This window comes from Ambystoma mexicanum, chromosome 11, assembly GCF_040938575.1.
Source record: "Ambystoma mexicanum isolate Mex_15411 chromosome 11, UKY_AmexF1_1, whole genome shotgun sequence".
Taxonomy (NCBI): Eukaryota; Metazoa; Chordata; class Amphibia; order Caudata; family Ambystomatidae; genus Ambystoma; species Ambystoma mexicanum.
In genome coordinates this window covers 1,315,227,625-1,315,243,767 of record NC_090934.1, presented here as the reverse complement: position 1 = coordinate 1,315,243,767, position 16,143 = coordinate 1,315,227,625, and the positions used below count along the sequence as shown (strand labels likewise).

At 46.8% G+C, this 16,143-nt stretch overlaps 1 protein-coding gene across 4 annotated transcripts in view; it reads left to right on the top strand.

Moving 5' to 3' along the window:
* The window catches only part of AP4E1 (adaptor related protein complex 4 subunit epsilon 1), an 822,644-nt gene that overhangs the window by 698,526 nt on the left and 107,975 nt on the right, over positions 1–16,143 (top strand). For 3 of the 4 annotated variants that reach the window (XM_069624813.1, XM_069624815.1, XM_069624814.1), the window contains one exon: positions 3,721–4,263. The exons of the other annotated variant lie outside the window; for it this stretch is intronic. In XM_069624813.1, coding sequence (XP_069480914.1) covers positions 3,721–4,263 — 543 coding nt within the window. The remainder of the gene's footprint in view (positions 1–3,720; positions 4,264–16,143) is intronic. 4 annotated transcript variants of the gene reach the window in all.

The following is a 16,143-nucleotide window of genomic DNA, read 5'->3' as shown; positions in this document are numbered from 1 at the left end:
GTCAAGACATCTCGCCGTCGATCACACAGCGAAGACCGTCCAACTGCTCACGGATCTGGAATTCTCGATCAACTTCGTGAAATCCCACTGGGTCCATCGCAAGTCGCCCAGTTCCTGGGAGCCATCTCGACACAGTGGCGCGATTGGCTTCACCGTCGGAGGAAAGGACGAAGGCCATCCTGGGCAAGGTACAATGGCTATTGACCATAGACGTGGCCAGGGTGAGGTCTATCAAGTCCCTACTTGGCATGATGTCCTCGTACATCTACCTTGTGCACCTATGCAGACTGCGGATGCGACCACTGCAGGAATTCCTCAACGCCAGTTGGATGCAAGCGGCGGGCAGCTTCGAAGACAGGATCTCACTCAACGAGACTTTTCGCCAGGCGATCCGGTGGTGGGGCATCTGTGCGCATTTGGTGGCGGGCATGGACTTCCAGACCCCGGCACATCAGGAAACGGTGACGACGGACGCCTCCCTTGAGCGATGGAGAGAGTACACCGGAGTTCTCCACGCAAGAGGCCTTTGGCTCCCGGAGGAGAGGTCACTCCACATCAATGGAGCTCCGAGCTGTGTTCCGGGCCCTCAGGTCGTTCCTTCCGTCCCTCAGGGGCAAGGTGGTAAGGGTCTTCACCAACAACACCACCACGATGTTCTACATCCGGAAGCAGGGGGGCACCAGATCTCCAGCCCTATCCAAAGCAGCGCAGGATCTGTGGCACTGGGCCGTCGCCCAAGGGATGTTTCTCGTACCCTTCCATCTGGCAGGAATCAAGAACACCATTGCCGACTCACTCAGCAGGAAGCTGCGCTCGGGCCACAAGTGGGAAATGCGGCAGGATCAAGTGGATCTCCTATTCCGACGATGGGGCAATCCCCAGATCGACCTATTCGCGACGGCGACAAACGCCAAGTGCCGGAGGTTCACCAGCAGGTTTCCCCAGCCGGTGAGCATGGGCGATGCCTTCTCATTCCCCTGGGACGGCCTGTTCCTGTATGCGTTCCCACTGTTGCCGTTGCTGCTGCGACTCATCAGTCAACCCAGACGGTCCCGGTGCAAGATGATTCTCGTCGCACCAGCGTGGCCGAGGCAGATTTGGTTCCTGGACCTTCTAGACATGTCAGCGTCCCCCCCAGTCAAACTGCCGATTGACGCGAATCTTCTCGCCAGGGAAGGAGGAATCATCCTCCATCATGACCTGGGGTCGCTGAATCTGCAGGCCTGGCTGCTGCAGCACTAGAATTTGAAGGATACGATATCCCGGCAGACTGCAAGGAGGTGCTTGCAAAGGCAATGGTGTCCTCGACTCTCAAGTGCTATGGACACAAATGGAAGAGGTTCTCTGCCTGGTGTCGTGCGCAGAAGATTAACCCTCTGCGGATTACGGCCCCTCAAGTGCTGCCGTACTTGCTGTCCCTGTCAAGTCGGGGCTGGCACATGCCTCCATCAAGATCCATCTGGCGGCTATCTCACGCTACACCAGAACTCTGGGGTGGTCATCCCTATGGTCTAATCGCCTGGTGAAGGAGTTCATGAAAGGACTGTTCCGATCGTTCCCGCCGGTGAAGGCTCCGGCCCTGGCGTGGGACCTCAACGTGGTGCTGACCAGTCTCATGGGCCCGCTATTCGAGCCTCTGCATTCGGCACCATTGAAGTTCCTGTCGTGGAAGACATTGTTTCTTGTGGCCATCACCTCTGCACGACGAGTGGGAGAGATCCAGGCCCTCTCCTGTAAACCTCCATACCTGACATTCCACGAGACGAGGGTGGTGCTGAGGACGCACCCCTCCTTCATGCCCAAGGTGCCGTCGGACTTCAATCTCAACGAGCCCTTGGTTTTATCGGTTATCTTCCCGTCACCTTCGTCGCCGGCTGAGTGGACTTTGCACTCGCTGGATGTGGCTAGAGTGCTGAAGTTCTACGTGGACTGCACAGTCTTCGGAAGACATCACAGCTGTTTGTGAACTTAGGACCTGTGAACCAAGGGAAGGCCCTCTCGAAGGCTTCCATTTCCAGATTGGTCACCGGCTGTATTATGCACTGTCACCGGTTGGCAAACCGTCCCTTGCACGGCCGTCCGAGAGCCCATTCGACTAGAGCGATCGCTGCTACCACGGCGTTCTTGTCTGGTGTACCCCTGCTGGACATCTGCAGGGCTGCTACGTGGAGGTGGACGCACACCTTCATGAGATTCTACTGCGTCGACCGGGATTTCAGGGAGGAGTCCAGAGTCGGCCAGGCAGTGCTGCGTAACCTGTTCGCCTGCAGGTGAGCCTGGTGAGGAGGTAAGAGATGCTTAATGTTGAGTTTTTGAAATGCTTAATGTTGAGCCTTGCCACCTCCCATGGTTGTGCATGTGTGTACTGCTATGTATTCTTGTATTCATGAGCATGTGAATCCATGCCAGACCCCATGCTGGAGAAGGAACAAGTTACTTACCTGTAACTGTTGTTCTCCAGCATGGGTCTGGCATGGATTCACATGGAAACCCTCCGCCTTCCCCTCTGCGGCTTTTCTCTTGGTCCTACTGCCACTTTACATGCTACCAAATCTGAAGATGGCTGCCAGAGGAGGTGCTTAGGTAGAGGGCAGTCATTGGCTGGGGGCAGTAAGACCCAGAGACCAGTAATTGGTTATTAGTAGAAAGACAGTTCAGAAACGAAACTGAAACTGATTTTTTATTTACCAAGGATTCCCAGCCTGACAACGGGGAAGATTCATGAGCATGTGAATCCATGGCAGACCCATGCTGGAGAACAACAGTTACAGGTAAGTAACTTGTTCCTTCTTCCAGTATAGATGTAGTTGTTGAAATGTTCATTGGTGTTGTCGCAGTGCAGTTAGTCAAGCCCTGTGCCTTTTTCTTTAGTCACAATTCACGGGCATTGGAAACTGGTGGGTTCTGCCCTTTCTGCTCCAAGGGTGAGGCAGAATGTTGGTAGGGTCAGGCTTCCATTAGGCATGTGCTGAGTTTTGCATTGCTTCCCTCACACATTATGCAAAATTAACCTTTGTGGTGCTGGATTAAATTAACCTCAAAGCATTATGGTAGTGCATCTCTCAATCAACGCATTCTGTAAGAGTGAGGTACGCATAACTTTGCTGCGCTCTCGAAGTGCTCCTATAGTGTCTGGGCCCACACTAATGCATTATTAAAAAATTGCTTGTACAGACGTCCAGTCAGAGACATCCAAATAAGCATTATCTAAAATGACGCTTGCATTCCTTTTGAGATTTACAATGCCCTCGCTTGCATTCTGCATAGTTGGGTCTGGGATTCATGCACTTGCAGGTGGCAGAAATATCATTTTTACTCACCTTCCTCTCAGCCAGAGTGGTGCTTGAGGATAAAGGCTGTTCTTATAATAAGGAACTGTATATTTGACTGCTTCTCTTCAGAAGAACTTGCAGCAGTGACAGCAAGGTTGTATTGTGCAACCTTTGAGAATGTAGAACTGTATGGCTGTGTTTAGATGGTTTGAAGTGGTACACAAGGCTATGTTAGTGTTTCAGGATTTGTAGAGAAGTGATATCTCTGGAATGCTTACTCGAGACACTCACACAAACAATACTGTAGATACACATATCACTACCATACATATTAGGATGGGCTTACAAAATGCAAGGAAATAACCTTGGACCCCCTGTAATGTGACCATACATGCATATGTTAACTTCAACACGTTTGAAATGATATGTTTAAACGTTTGCTTTGCAGATGGGAAAATCTGAGAGCGGTTCTCAAAAATTCAGAAGAAAAACGAAGTCCAAAGATACCACAACCAATATAAGGGCGCCATGCTTGTATACTGGAACCACTTCTTCAGTACGCTCTTTGCCAGATACCATGGAAAATGCTGAGCCACCTTCATTGCACACTCACTCCAATTATCTTCTAAAAAGCTTATATAATGCTTCGGAATCAAAGGACTGTGCTAGGAGTGGAGAAACATCTAAAGGCCTAAATGAAACTGCGTGCAAGGATAGCCTTTCTCCCTTGTTTGCGAACAGTACTCTTGAATTGGTACAGCATCCACAAACTTTAAGGACACCTCCTAATCAAACTCCTTCATTACCCGAACAGTTAGATAAACACCCGCATTCAGAGGCTGAGGAACTTCTTAACGTTGAATCCTTAGCTCTGTATTCCTACAAAGTTTGGAAAGAGGATTGTTTACTCCTGGTTGTAATTATTGCTAACAAGAGTGCCTCTCCAATTGGAACTGTGAATCTAACATTTGAAAATACAGAAATCTTCAAGGTAAGTCAGAACATTTATTTATTCACATTTGTAGAGCGCATATTACATTTTCTTGCAATTTCTCGGTACATGAAAAAGTGTACTTCGAAGGGATTGTGTACTCTGACGTATTCCTTATCTTTGATAATCCATTTCCAGCTTGCTGGCCTCGCAATTTTTTTCACAGTAGAGGGCGCTGCGCGTCGACCTCCCTCGAGTCGGTGTCTCTCAACAGCCTCCTTATCGGCGCCGACGTCATCATGAGTACAAATAGTCTTGCGCAGCGTCCATTGCTCAGTTCCGTTTTTCCGCGCTTCGTGAGCCTCGGAGACGTAACGCTCGGCTCCATTCTTCATAAAATCTTCTTAATTCTTCGAAAAATCTAAGTTTCTAACAATGGCATCTTCTTCCGAACCTTCAACTCCATAGTCCGGTTTTAAAAAATGTTGCGACTGTGGAAAGAATGTCTTTAACAGATCCTCACAAGATCTGTTTGTGGTGCTTGGGATCAGAGCATTGGTGTTCGGAGTGTGAGGACTGTATGTCCATGATGGCGGAAGCCTTGAAGGAGCGTAAGGGGAAGCTAGAAAGAGGTAAGGCTTTTAAAACTTCTACCCCTTCAAAAGTTTCTTCGGCTGAGTCAAGACATTCGTCTCCACGCCGTCAAAAGAAACACTAAGCGTTTCCCATCATTCTTCGAGATCGAGACACTCTAAGAAGAGGCGCCATAGATCTCCCTCTTCTTCTTCCTCTAGTTTCCTGGAAAGGGTCACCTGCCCCACAAAACACAGCTCTCCGGCTAAGTGGGAGGAATTCCGTAAATAAAATGCTTAGCGTCTTCGAGAAAGCGGCCTTGACCCCCTCGGAGACGGCTAAAGGTGATACCCTGGGTGAAAGACCCGAAAAACAAAAACGCTGCGAGTCGTTAAACCCAGCGAGTAAAAATACTCGAGCACCATGAACCCTCTAGTAAAGGCAATAAGACTATGTCATCGTCGAAGGTACCTTCAACGCACAAATCGGCATCATCAACGCCATTGTTGAAGGGACCTTCGGTGCATAATCTGCTTCATTGATGCTGTCTTCGATGTCGACTGCGATGAAAGATAGAACTGCCACTACGTCACAGGCACTAGAGGTGTCGAAAGCCCCGACCATGACGTAGAGAGTGCTGTCGACAATCCTGACGACACCGAGTAGGATTCCGATCCTCTCTAGTTCGTGGCATTTTTCGACGCCTTTTACAGGATTGTCGAAGCCTACAACGTCCACGTCAACAACCACGAAGTTTTCTCAGGCAGTAACAACAAACTTGGCTCCTTTCTCTCTAGAAATGGGCTTTACTCCATATCCTAGATCTGATTAATTTTGAGCTTTATCCTCCATATAGGAGGAAGTGGAGGACTCTGACAATGAGAGACCTTTTGGATTACAAAGGACTAAAGTACCCATTCCAGAGGAATTAATCTCTGAAGAAAATAGGTTGAAAGACCTACAGGAGTCTCTACATGAGGCGAGTGGTATAGATATATCTCCAGAAGCAGAGTTTGCTAGACCAGAACCTGGAGAACATGCTGAGATACCTTTTATAGGGTTCTTATGGCTAGAATAATTGAATTTATGGGGTGGACTACACCTGCACCTTTTTTTCAGCAAGATGACCTTACTGATATATTAGATAAAGGACCCCAAGAGGATCCCATTGTCCCTTTTCACGCTGCACTGCAAAGGAAAATATCTGCAAATTGCGAGACCCCTGAAGTAATCCTTGCAGTAAATAAAAAACTCTCTGCTAAATACAGAGTATCAGCTTCAGATCCCAAATATCTAAGCATGCATCCAACTCCAGAGAGTTTAGTTGTGCAGGCAGCAACTTCTTCAAGCAGTAAGTCAGCATACCCCACTATTCCACAAGACAGGAATGACAAAAGATTTGACGTCATGTCAAAAAGTCTTTTCGGCACGTAGTATGGCGCTTAAATCTATCAACTCCACTTGCACGCTAGCCACACCCTTTGGGAGTGTGCTTCATCTGCGGCTGAATGTCTTCCAGAAGGGGAAGAACGGGAAGCATTCTTGAATATCATCAGGGATGGAAAGGATGCAATGTGTGAGTCCCTTCAACCAGGCATTGACTCTGCTGACAGCATCAGCAGGGCCATGGCGGCGAGTACCACAATCCGCAGATTTACGTGGTTGCGAAAGTCTGGTTTTGCTCTAGATGTGCAAGCCAGACTTTTGAATATGCCCTTTGACGGCACTTCTCTATTTGGGAAAAAGGCTGATGAGCCTGGAGAAATTGCAGACATCCAAAGCAGCAGCGAAATCCCTTGGGGCTGCAATCCAGCAAACTCCAATTTGCCCTACAGGTACATCCTGGAGGGGTAAGTCCTTTTGCTTTTACTTCACATTGGGAAAAGGCAGAGGACAGCCAGCTCAAAGGGGCCAGAGACGATTTACCCGTGGTGGATGGGTCAAAGGTACAAAATCCGCACCAGCAGGTGCTACTTTACCCTCAGCATCTGCGTCAGCCACTTCTAAATCCCTCTGAGGTCTCCCCTCACAAGACACCAGTAGGAGGCAGGTTAACTCAACATCTGGCAGAATGGCAGGCTATTACATCAGATGCTTGGGCATTGGAGACTGTTGCCCAAGGTTACTGCCTGCCTTTCCTACAAACCCCCCTCGTAGTCATCCACCAGGGAACAACTCTTTGAAATTTCCAGACCCGCTTCTTATGCAGGATATTTTAGACCTGCTAGAGAAAGGAGCCATAGAACCGGCACCTGTAGCGGAGAGGAACAAGGGTTGGTAACCCCCCTTCTTTCTAGTACCAAAGAAGGACGGAGGATTGAGACCCATCTTGGACTTGCGAGAATTGAACAAATTCCTCAGGAAAGACAAATTCAAGATGCTAACCCTTTCTCAGATCCTTCAGGCCCTCCAGCTTCAGGACTGGTTGCCAATCCATCTCAAACACAGGAAATACCTGAGGTTCGCAATTGGCAACTCTCATTATCAATTTCGAGTTCTGCCATTTGGGCTGACCTCCGCCCGGAGGGTCTTTACCAAGCTAATGGCGGTTGTGGCTGCAAGTCTAAGGAGGGAGGGGATTCACGTTTACCCCTACCTGGACGACTGGTTGATCAGAGCAGTATCCCCGGACCAATCTTAAATCCACCTAGATTATGTTCGCTACTTCCTCCACAAGCTGGGCTTCTCCCTCAACTTAAAGAAGTCAAAGATGATACCATCACAGAGACTCCTGTTCATTGGAGCAGTCCTGGACACATCCCTGGGAAAAGCCCCGCCACCAGAGGTGAGGGCTCAAGATATTCTACAGATGGTCACCAAGTTTCAAAATGCACAACGTCTACCAGCCTTTTGAGGTTTCTCGGCCTCATGGCATCCTGCATCTTCCTTGTGCCAGAGGCTCGTCTGAGAATGAGATCTCTCCAGTGGGTGCTAAGGACCCAGTGGTCACAATTCTCGGGGAGAATGTCAGATATCCTACTAATTCCAGACAGAGTGGCTCGAGACCTTCATTGGTGGGCCTGTCGGAAGAACACCTTGAAAGGAGAACAGTTTTGGCAACCATGGCCGGAGATAACTGTAGTCACGGACGCTTCGCTTACGGGGTGGGGAGCCCATGCCAATGACTTGACCATCGGAGTCCAGACTACACATCAACCTAATGGAGCTGAGAGCGATCAGACTAGCGCTGAAAGCTTTCCTGCCATCAGTACAGGGAACAAAATGTCCTGATAATGACGGACAGCACAGTGGCCATGCACTACCTCAACAAAAGAGGAGGCGTAGGGTAACTGCCACTGTGCAGAGAGGCAATGCAGCTCTGGTTTTGGGCAATTCAAGAAGGAATCTCTCTATCGGCAGTCCACCTAGCCGGAGAGAAGAACTTGACGGCGGATGCTCTGAGCAGGCAGAACACAGTCGCCCACGAGTGGGAACTAGCTCAGGAAGTCCTTCAACAGATCTTCGCCCTTTGGGGAACCCCTCAAGTAGATCTGTTTGCCACCAGTATCAGCCGGTAGTGCAATCAGTATTGCTCAAGGGAATTTCCCCCGAGAGGAGCTCTAGGGGACGCATTCGTATTGGACTGGGAGTTTCCACTTCTGTATGTGTTTCCTCCAGTCCCCGTCATTCCTCAAATGATCAGGAGGTTAAGAAGATTCCGGAAACCCATGATCCTAATTGCCCCGGATTGGGCCAGGAGAACGTGGTACCCGGATCTTCTAGACATGTCCATCTGCCCTCCTATTCGTCTTCCACAAAGAGAGGATCTTCTCTCGCAGAAGGTAGGTCAGGTTCTCCATCCGGATATCAGAACCCTCAACTTTCACGCCTGGTTTCTGAAAGGCTACAATACAAGGATTGGAATCTCCCGGATGACGTAATGGAGGTGTTGCTTTCAGCCAGAAGGCCAGCAACAAAGTCTTTATACCGCTGCCGTTGGAACACATTTTGCAGCTGGTGTAGAGAAGAGTATTGATCCCTTTTCATGTAATACACCGATGGTGTTATCTTTCTTGCTTTACTTAGCAAATTCAGGTCTTCAAGTTGGTACAAACAAGGGCTACCTCGCAGCGCTGTCAATCTTCAAGCGCACTGCAGAGGCACCTGCATATTTCAAATTGCCCTTAGTGATTCAATTTCTCAAAGGGTTAACCAATGATTTTCCCCCAACTCTTTCAAGTTCCACTGTGGGACCTAAACATAATATTGAAATTTCTAATGGGTACTCCATTTGCACCCCTTCTTAAAACAGTTTTTCTAGTGCCTTAACTTCTGCCAGATGTGTGAGCGAACAACAAGTCTTATCATGCAAACCTCCTCATACAATCTTTCACAAAGATAAGGTTGTTCTACAAGTGAAGCCGAATTTTCTCCCAAAGGTGGTCTCGGAATTCCACATTACTCAGAAAATAACTTTACCCTCATTCTATCCTCCTCCCCATCCAGGGAAAGAGGAAGAGAGATTACACAGGCTGGATCCAAGGCGTGCCTTAAGCTTTTACATTAGCAGACTTGCAAGGATCAGACAAGCAGGCCAATTGTTTGTGGAGTATGCAGGGCACAAATTAGGTTTGCTCATTACAAAACAAACCATTTCAAGATGGATTATTTTAACTATTATAGAATGCTATAAATTGGCAGGAAGAGAGCCCCCTCAACATCTTAGGGCTCATTCGACCAGGGGTATCGCAGCCTCTTCAGCTCTCCAAAGAGGCGTTCCAATTAAGGACATATGTGCGGCTGCCACATGGTCGTCTGCATACACTTTTACCAAATTTTACAGCCTTGATTCCTCCTCTAGCCAGTAGACAAGATTTAGGAAAGCTGTGTTGCACTCTGTGTATCTTTAGATGAAAACATTTCATTTTACTCCCGCCTCCTCTATATACTACTGCTATGGGAGTCTATCATAGATAAGGAATACGTCGGAGGACACAATCCCTTCGAAGAACAAGTTACTTACCAAACTGGTAATGTTCTTTCGATGGGATGTTCCTCCAACGTATTCCTTATTGGCCCTCCCATCCTTCCCCGCAGTAAAAAAAAGTCCCTTGTAGTTGCAGTTTACGCTCCTTCAAGGTTATTAACCAATCCATGCAAAGCAAAACAAAACGAAACTGAGCAACGGACACTGTGCGAGACTATTTGTACTCATGATGACGTTGGCGCCGATATGGAGGCTGTCGAGGGACACCGACTCGAGGAACGTCGACGTGCAGCGCCCTCTACTGTGAAAAAATGTCTGAGGCCAGCAAGCTGGAAATTGATTATCAAAGATAAGGAATATGTTGGAGGAACATCCCATCGAAAGAACGTTATCAGTTTGGTAAGTAACTTGTTCTTCTCTTTGGTTGTAGGGCTGGGTGACCTTAATATTAAACTAACTACCCTTTCATTAATCGTTTTTACTTTTCTGCTAAATGATCAGAGTGACCTATCTTTCTAGCCCCTCCTAGCCCTCTGGTGTACGGGTCTTTTCTATTCCCCATTTCCTCTATCCCCATACCATCTCCATTGGCAAACCTTCCTCAATGGCATCTAGGCCCTCCATTCCCCTTTGATCTCTGCTACCCTTTGAAAGCCTTTTACTCTTGCTAGCCTGGATCTTCCCAGAGATTCACTGGTGCATTGTCTGGACCTCCCTCACTCTTAACAAGGTTACTCTCTCTTCTCTGTCCCGGACAAAGATGAGGTAAGCTATTAAACCAACTTCATAGCCTCACTTCGATCCTACACTCAAAAATAGCTACTGCTTTTCAGCCCAGATGGCTGCGCATTCTCGCTCCATTTCATCCTCCCTGTCAGCTTATGCAGAACTTTTAACAGACTCCTTTTTTCTCCCTCTCACCCATACTCCTCTTCCCATGGGGGCCTTCTCTCATACCACACTTGTCCAGCTGATGCCTATTCTCTGGAGTGCCAGCCCATTTGGGAAACAGTTGAGCCTTTTGCCTTCCAAACGATAAAAACATTTCTTTCTCATACCAGCTTCTGCCTCTAGTCCGAAACTCTCTTGAATCAGGCAGTTACCTAGCCTGCTTCAAAACAGCCACTGTGCCACCTCTTGTTAAATAGCCCTCTGCTGATACCAAGAGCCTTGCCAAGTGGGAATCTGACACCCTCCTCACCATTACTCCAAAGTTATTGAACAACCTGTCTTCAACCAGAGCCCCAACTAAGTCAAAGTCTACACTCCCTCTGATTCTCTGCAGTCAGTCTTCTGCAAGCCACTCCATGGAAAGCTTATCACTCCAGGCTCTCCTCTATGTTCATTCTTCTTGAACGGTCTGCTGCCATTAACGCATCAGTCACCCTCCTCTAAACTCTTTATCACCTGCAACAAAGTACCACCCAGGAGGCTCGGACATGGGATGTCCCTGGGGCCATTTGGGACCCATTTGCCACTGCCAACTCTGTAATGCAGGCCCCGAATTGGGATATATGGATGATTTGCCAGGCTCCACAATCTATGATGTGCTTTATATTCTTAGCCCTTCCAAGACCACCCAGTACCAGTGTGTGGAGACATGCTAAGACTGACCTGCCAGGAGCATGGGGGGTGGGGGGGTGAGTTATAAAAGAAATATAGGCCACGGTAGCGGTTCACTGGAGGATTGCAATACATGGCGAAAGGGGGACATAATCACCAGGGGCCAAACATCTGCAAGGGGAGATCCCTTAATAGCCCCCAAACTATCGCTCCAGTCATTGAGGCCACTGTCTTTATGTCAACATATATAATACCAAGAACAAGGGTCCCAGCCTCTTAGGGTGCAACGCCTCCTCAGATCCAGATATACATATGCCCACTTGAAAGATTTGCCAATTAACAATCTGAGGAATCTTGCTTACGTAGCCCAAGCGAGTGTCCATGGAGCCTGTGTCAAGAGAACAGAGTATCCTTTTGAGAAATTACACAAGTTAGCAATTACTGTTCGCAAGCCCTGCCCGGCAGAGTTTTGTAACTCCGCCCAGACGGAAGATGTACGCTTATTGAGCTGGTATAAAACAGCAGACTTCACAGTGCCAAGTGCTGATGAAGGCTACTGCAGGTACTCTGAATCTAAGATGACACCTTTTCTTCATAACTTGTTGAGCAAAACTGCACTGGGCTATGTTCACAAATTCTGGGCACATGAGCAATTTGTAGTTTAGTGTGAACGCCAATCAAAACGCTTGCTGATATGATTCAACCAGCTGATAACACATCAATTTCTGCAGTGAACCAGGTCTTGGACAGTATCGCATGCACCACTTGCGAGCTTGTCTCAACAGTGTCTAACGAAAAAAACAGGATTCACTATGTTGACAGCATGGCCCATGGGATGCGGATTCGGGAATGTTGCACCTTTCTTTCCTTCTGTTGCTTGTTTCAGTACACTTATTTGATTCTTTGTCCACAGTAAAGCTCTGGAGGCTGTACTCCCGTACAGGGTAAGCCTGGGATAGGGAATTTAGGGGCTCCTCCACATAACATCTCTTGGGACTCCATCATGGATAGGTAGTTGTCCCCAGCCCCAAGGGTAACCCCACTCCAATTATCTAACCTCACACTATTGATGTTGTCCTACTAGAGCCTTTTATCTCTCTAATCATTTGTTCTGTAGCTTGTGGAACTGGTACCCGGTAATGATATCGCCATGAAAAAAGTAGACAGGTTGGCAGCTTATTTAAAAAAAATGCATTAATGATATATCCTCCAGGCTATTAAACACTTCCCCAAATATTCTAGGAATGGAGGTAATGTATAATTATACCCCTCCTAGAATATTTGGGGAAAGAATTTTGGTAGCCAGGAAAAGGTCGCCAGAACCTAACGACTTTTTCACTACGACATTATTACATGGATTCCCTGAAACTATCCTACTGCTAAGTCCGCCATCCTTGCAGTTGGAGTTCCCCAAAGCTTCACTTGGGTCCTCTACTCTTCACCTTTTATACCTCCCTTTCCTAATTTCCCCCCAGCAAATCCGCTCCCATCGCAAACTGCTATTCATCTATACTTCTAGGTCTTTGGCTCAACTGTTCTACATCTGAAATAATATTGCTACTTCTGAAATAATCTTGTTCCCTGCTCTGTTCTCCCCAACCATAACCAATTCCTTTTCTTCCATCCCTCCCCTTCACCATTCCCCTCTGCCTTCAACCTGGGAGGTTTAAGAGTGATCTTTAACTCCATCAATTACCACTGCTGCTGCCCAAAAGCTCCCCCTCCAACATCAGGAACATCTGCCACCTTCTATCCTAACCCTCACTAGTACTCACTTGACTCGTCTATATAACAAGCATTTTGGTCCAACCTCTCCACCTCATCAACACATTTCTAAACTTTGCAACTTTTGCTTTACACAACTGCTCATAGCCTCCATGCTGGCTGGCTCCCCATGCACCACAGATCCCCTTTTACATTTCTTTTCCCGGTCTTTAAATCTCTCCACCACATAGCCACTCCTTAATTAGCCATATAGACTAGCTGCTACTCACGTAATTGAAACCTTTGTGTCTTACTCAAACTCTTTCCCGATTATCCTGTGTTGCATCCTGCATCTGCACTTTTGGCCTCACCCTCCTTCATTTGGACCCTCTTTCCCAAATGTAAAGAAAACTGTTCCATGTTGTGATTACATTTTTTTTTATTGTGCTCAACATTGTTTTCATTCCCCATGTAATTAGCCCTCTGTAAGCGATATTCAATCAACACAACAGCTAAGTCAATGCCTAGTCTGGGATGCTGAAGAAAACCCTTATTGATGTATTTTTATGTCCAGTTCAGTACTCTGGATGACAACCCTTGAATAACACCCCCCTCTTAGAATCCCCCTGAACCCACTGAACCAAGAAGTAGGTTTGTTTTGCAAATTTAAAAGGTTTATTTGGACAATTCAACAATATATATCTATCACACTTTATAAATAAATTGATAACTGATATCACACTTCAGAATATGACCGTGATCAACAATGGATAATGTTACAGGGGTACACTGATTTGGTTACTTAGGAGTAGTGTAGAGGATGAGGTAGCTGAAAATGCTTGATGGTTTCAAGGAAATGCAAGGTGGAATAAAATGCAGTACAGCAAATAAACTTGATATGAATCAACCAACAACAATGTAATCACTTTTTCTCTGGCAATTCACCCCCCCCATGCAATGTAAGAAATGGAAGGAGAGCACACAGTCTTCAAGAATCCCCAAAAATGCAATACGAAATGCAGTTCCCCCCCCCCCAGCAAGCTTAGAGGAAACAGGTAGAAGTTTGAAACACAGGCCCAAAATGCTTTTAAATGTGATGGCAATGGATGGGAAATGTGCTAAAATGCTTTTGATTCCCTCTAGAGATTCAGGGTGAGTGAGAGATGCTTGTTGGTATTAGTTCAGGCTCACTTTAGCAATGCTCTATGAGTTATTACCAGGTTGCAAACAGATTTTAACAAAGGAAAGAATGGAGCTGCTATTTTGACAAGTGGAGAAATTGAGCCAAATCGCAAATCGTGGTAAATTTCGCCAGTGCGTAAATCGCGATTGCGGAAAAAGTATAGGGAGTAGGAAGTCGGTTCTAGGTATAAGCTTTCAGAGGAAAGTTAAATCTCGTTCCTAGCCCAAACGATTCAAGAGATATGGACGATTTAATAAAGGTAGATTTTCGGATTTAAAGTAAAACTCAAAATGACAGGTGACAGTTTACAGCTTTAGAATGACAGATGACAGCTCGCAGCTTCAGATTGACAGATGACAGGATTACTAGGAGGCAGTTCTACTTAGGTTAAAATAGTTTGGATTACATTATTTTAACTAAGAGATTGGTTCTGCACAGTTCTGCTAGGTACTCATAATATAAATTTGAAATAGGCCTTGTCACGGATCTGGTCAACACATCCGGCGGCGGTTCTGTCTGCTTGGCGGGTCAATCAGGCACCGGTTCTGCTCACAGCGATCCGGATCTCTGGTTCTGCTCACAGCAGTCTGGGTCAGCTCTGCTCTGCTGGTCTAGCCTCTCTGGATACAGCGGCCTCTGGTTCTGGATACTGCTCTGCTTTCCGGTCCAGGTCAAGGGGATTCTGGATGTAGCACTGCTTTCTGGGTACTGGCAAAAGTTCTTGGCAAAAGAATTCAGACAGCTCGCCCGGCTATGGAATAGTTTGCAAATGATTTTAAGGATGCCTGCTGAGAAGAGTTCTCAGTTTGTGGGTTTAGGCCCTTGCTTTAAGTTCTGAAGTAAAGTTCTGGTCTTTGGAGATTGATGGATGTGAAGTCTGGAGTCTCCCGGCAGAGCGTCCCGCAGAAAATGTAATTGAATGTCTCTACCTGTCCCAGCAGTGTGTTTTGGAAGTGGGTGTGTGCGTGGCATAACTGAGCCTGCCCCTCTATACTTGTCATTGGCCCAATTCTCCCCTCTCCCATGATTGGGGGAAGGAAATGGATTGTCATCATGATGAGGTCTGTTTATGGGTCAGAGGATCCTCCCCTGGTCAATTTGCTAACATCTATATTTGATTCAAATACATATTTCCCAGATACACAATTTGTTGAAATTACATGTACACACTATATATTCCTTATGGTCCATGCTTGTCCGCCTCTGATCTTCCTGGGGGCTTCCATTCAAAAATGACAACATTTTGCGCTTTTTGACTGGTTTACCAATATCGGACATTTACCAAAAATTACACAAATGTGCGCAAGGAGTATGGACATTAATTGATGAAGTGTCAGATTTTTAACATGCAGACATTTGGAGTAAGACCCTATTTTCCGCTAGCAACCCCCCAGAATACACCACAGGGTCCTAATGCCTCTTAAAACGTGCACAGAAAAATCACAAGAATAATGATATTACTTATATAATTCTGACAAGTCCGCACTATGAGTTATCTATCTTTTTAAAATTATGCTCTGGCCCAGATGGGTGTGGTTTAGGTTCCAAAGCACATGGGGGGAAGCTTCTGTCTGCCCCAGCCTCCAGCTCGGGTGGCTCCCAGAGGCAATTCGCCTCCCACTTCTCCCAAGAGGAAGCCACTTTACGGTCCATTGTTCAGTTTCCTGCAGTTTCCTGCAGTCCCCAGGTAATTCAATCAGAGAGGTGTCAACTCCTTTTGGTGGGGAAGCAGGATGCAGCTAGGCCTTGGAAGAGTGGCTGAGCAGGTTTCTCCTGTCGGGGGTAGTTGTCAGGCAGAATTCAGCTAAATGTCACTTTAGTTCCCAGTTTTAATCAAACTTACAATTTTTACCTATACATTAAATAATTACTTCCTTCAAGTCATTTCAGAATATAGTTTTACATTGTATCCACCTCTTAGCAAGTCTTTCCTTGGTCTGGTTTGGGTTCCTCTGTTCAGTTTTACACAAGTCTGGCGGTTTTAAAACGC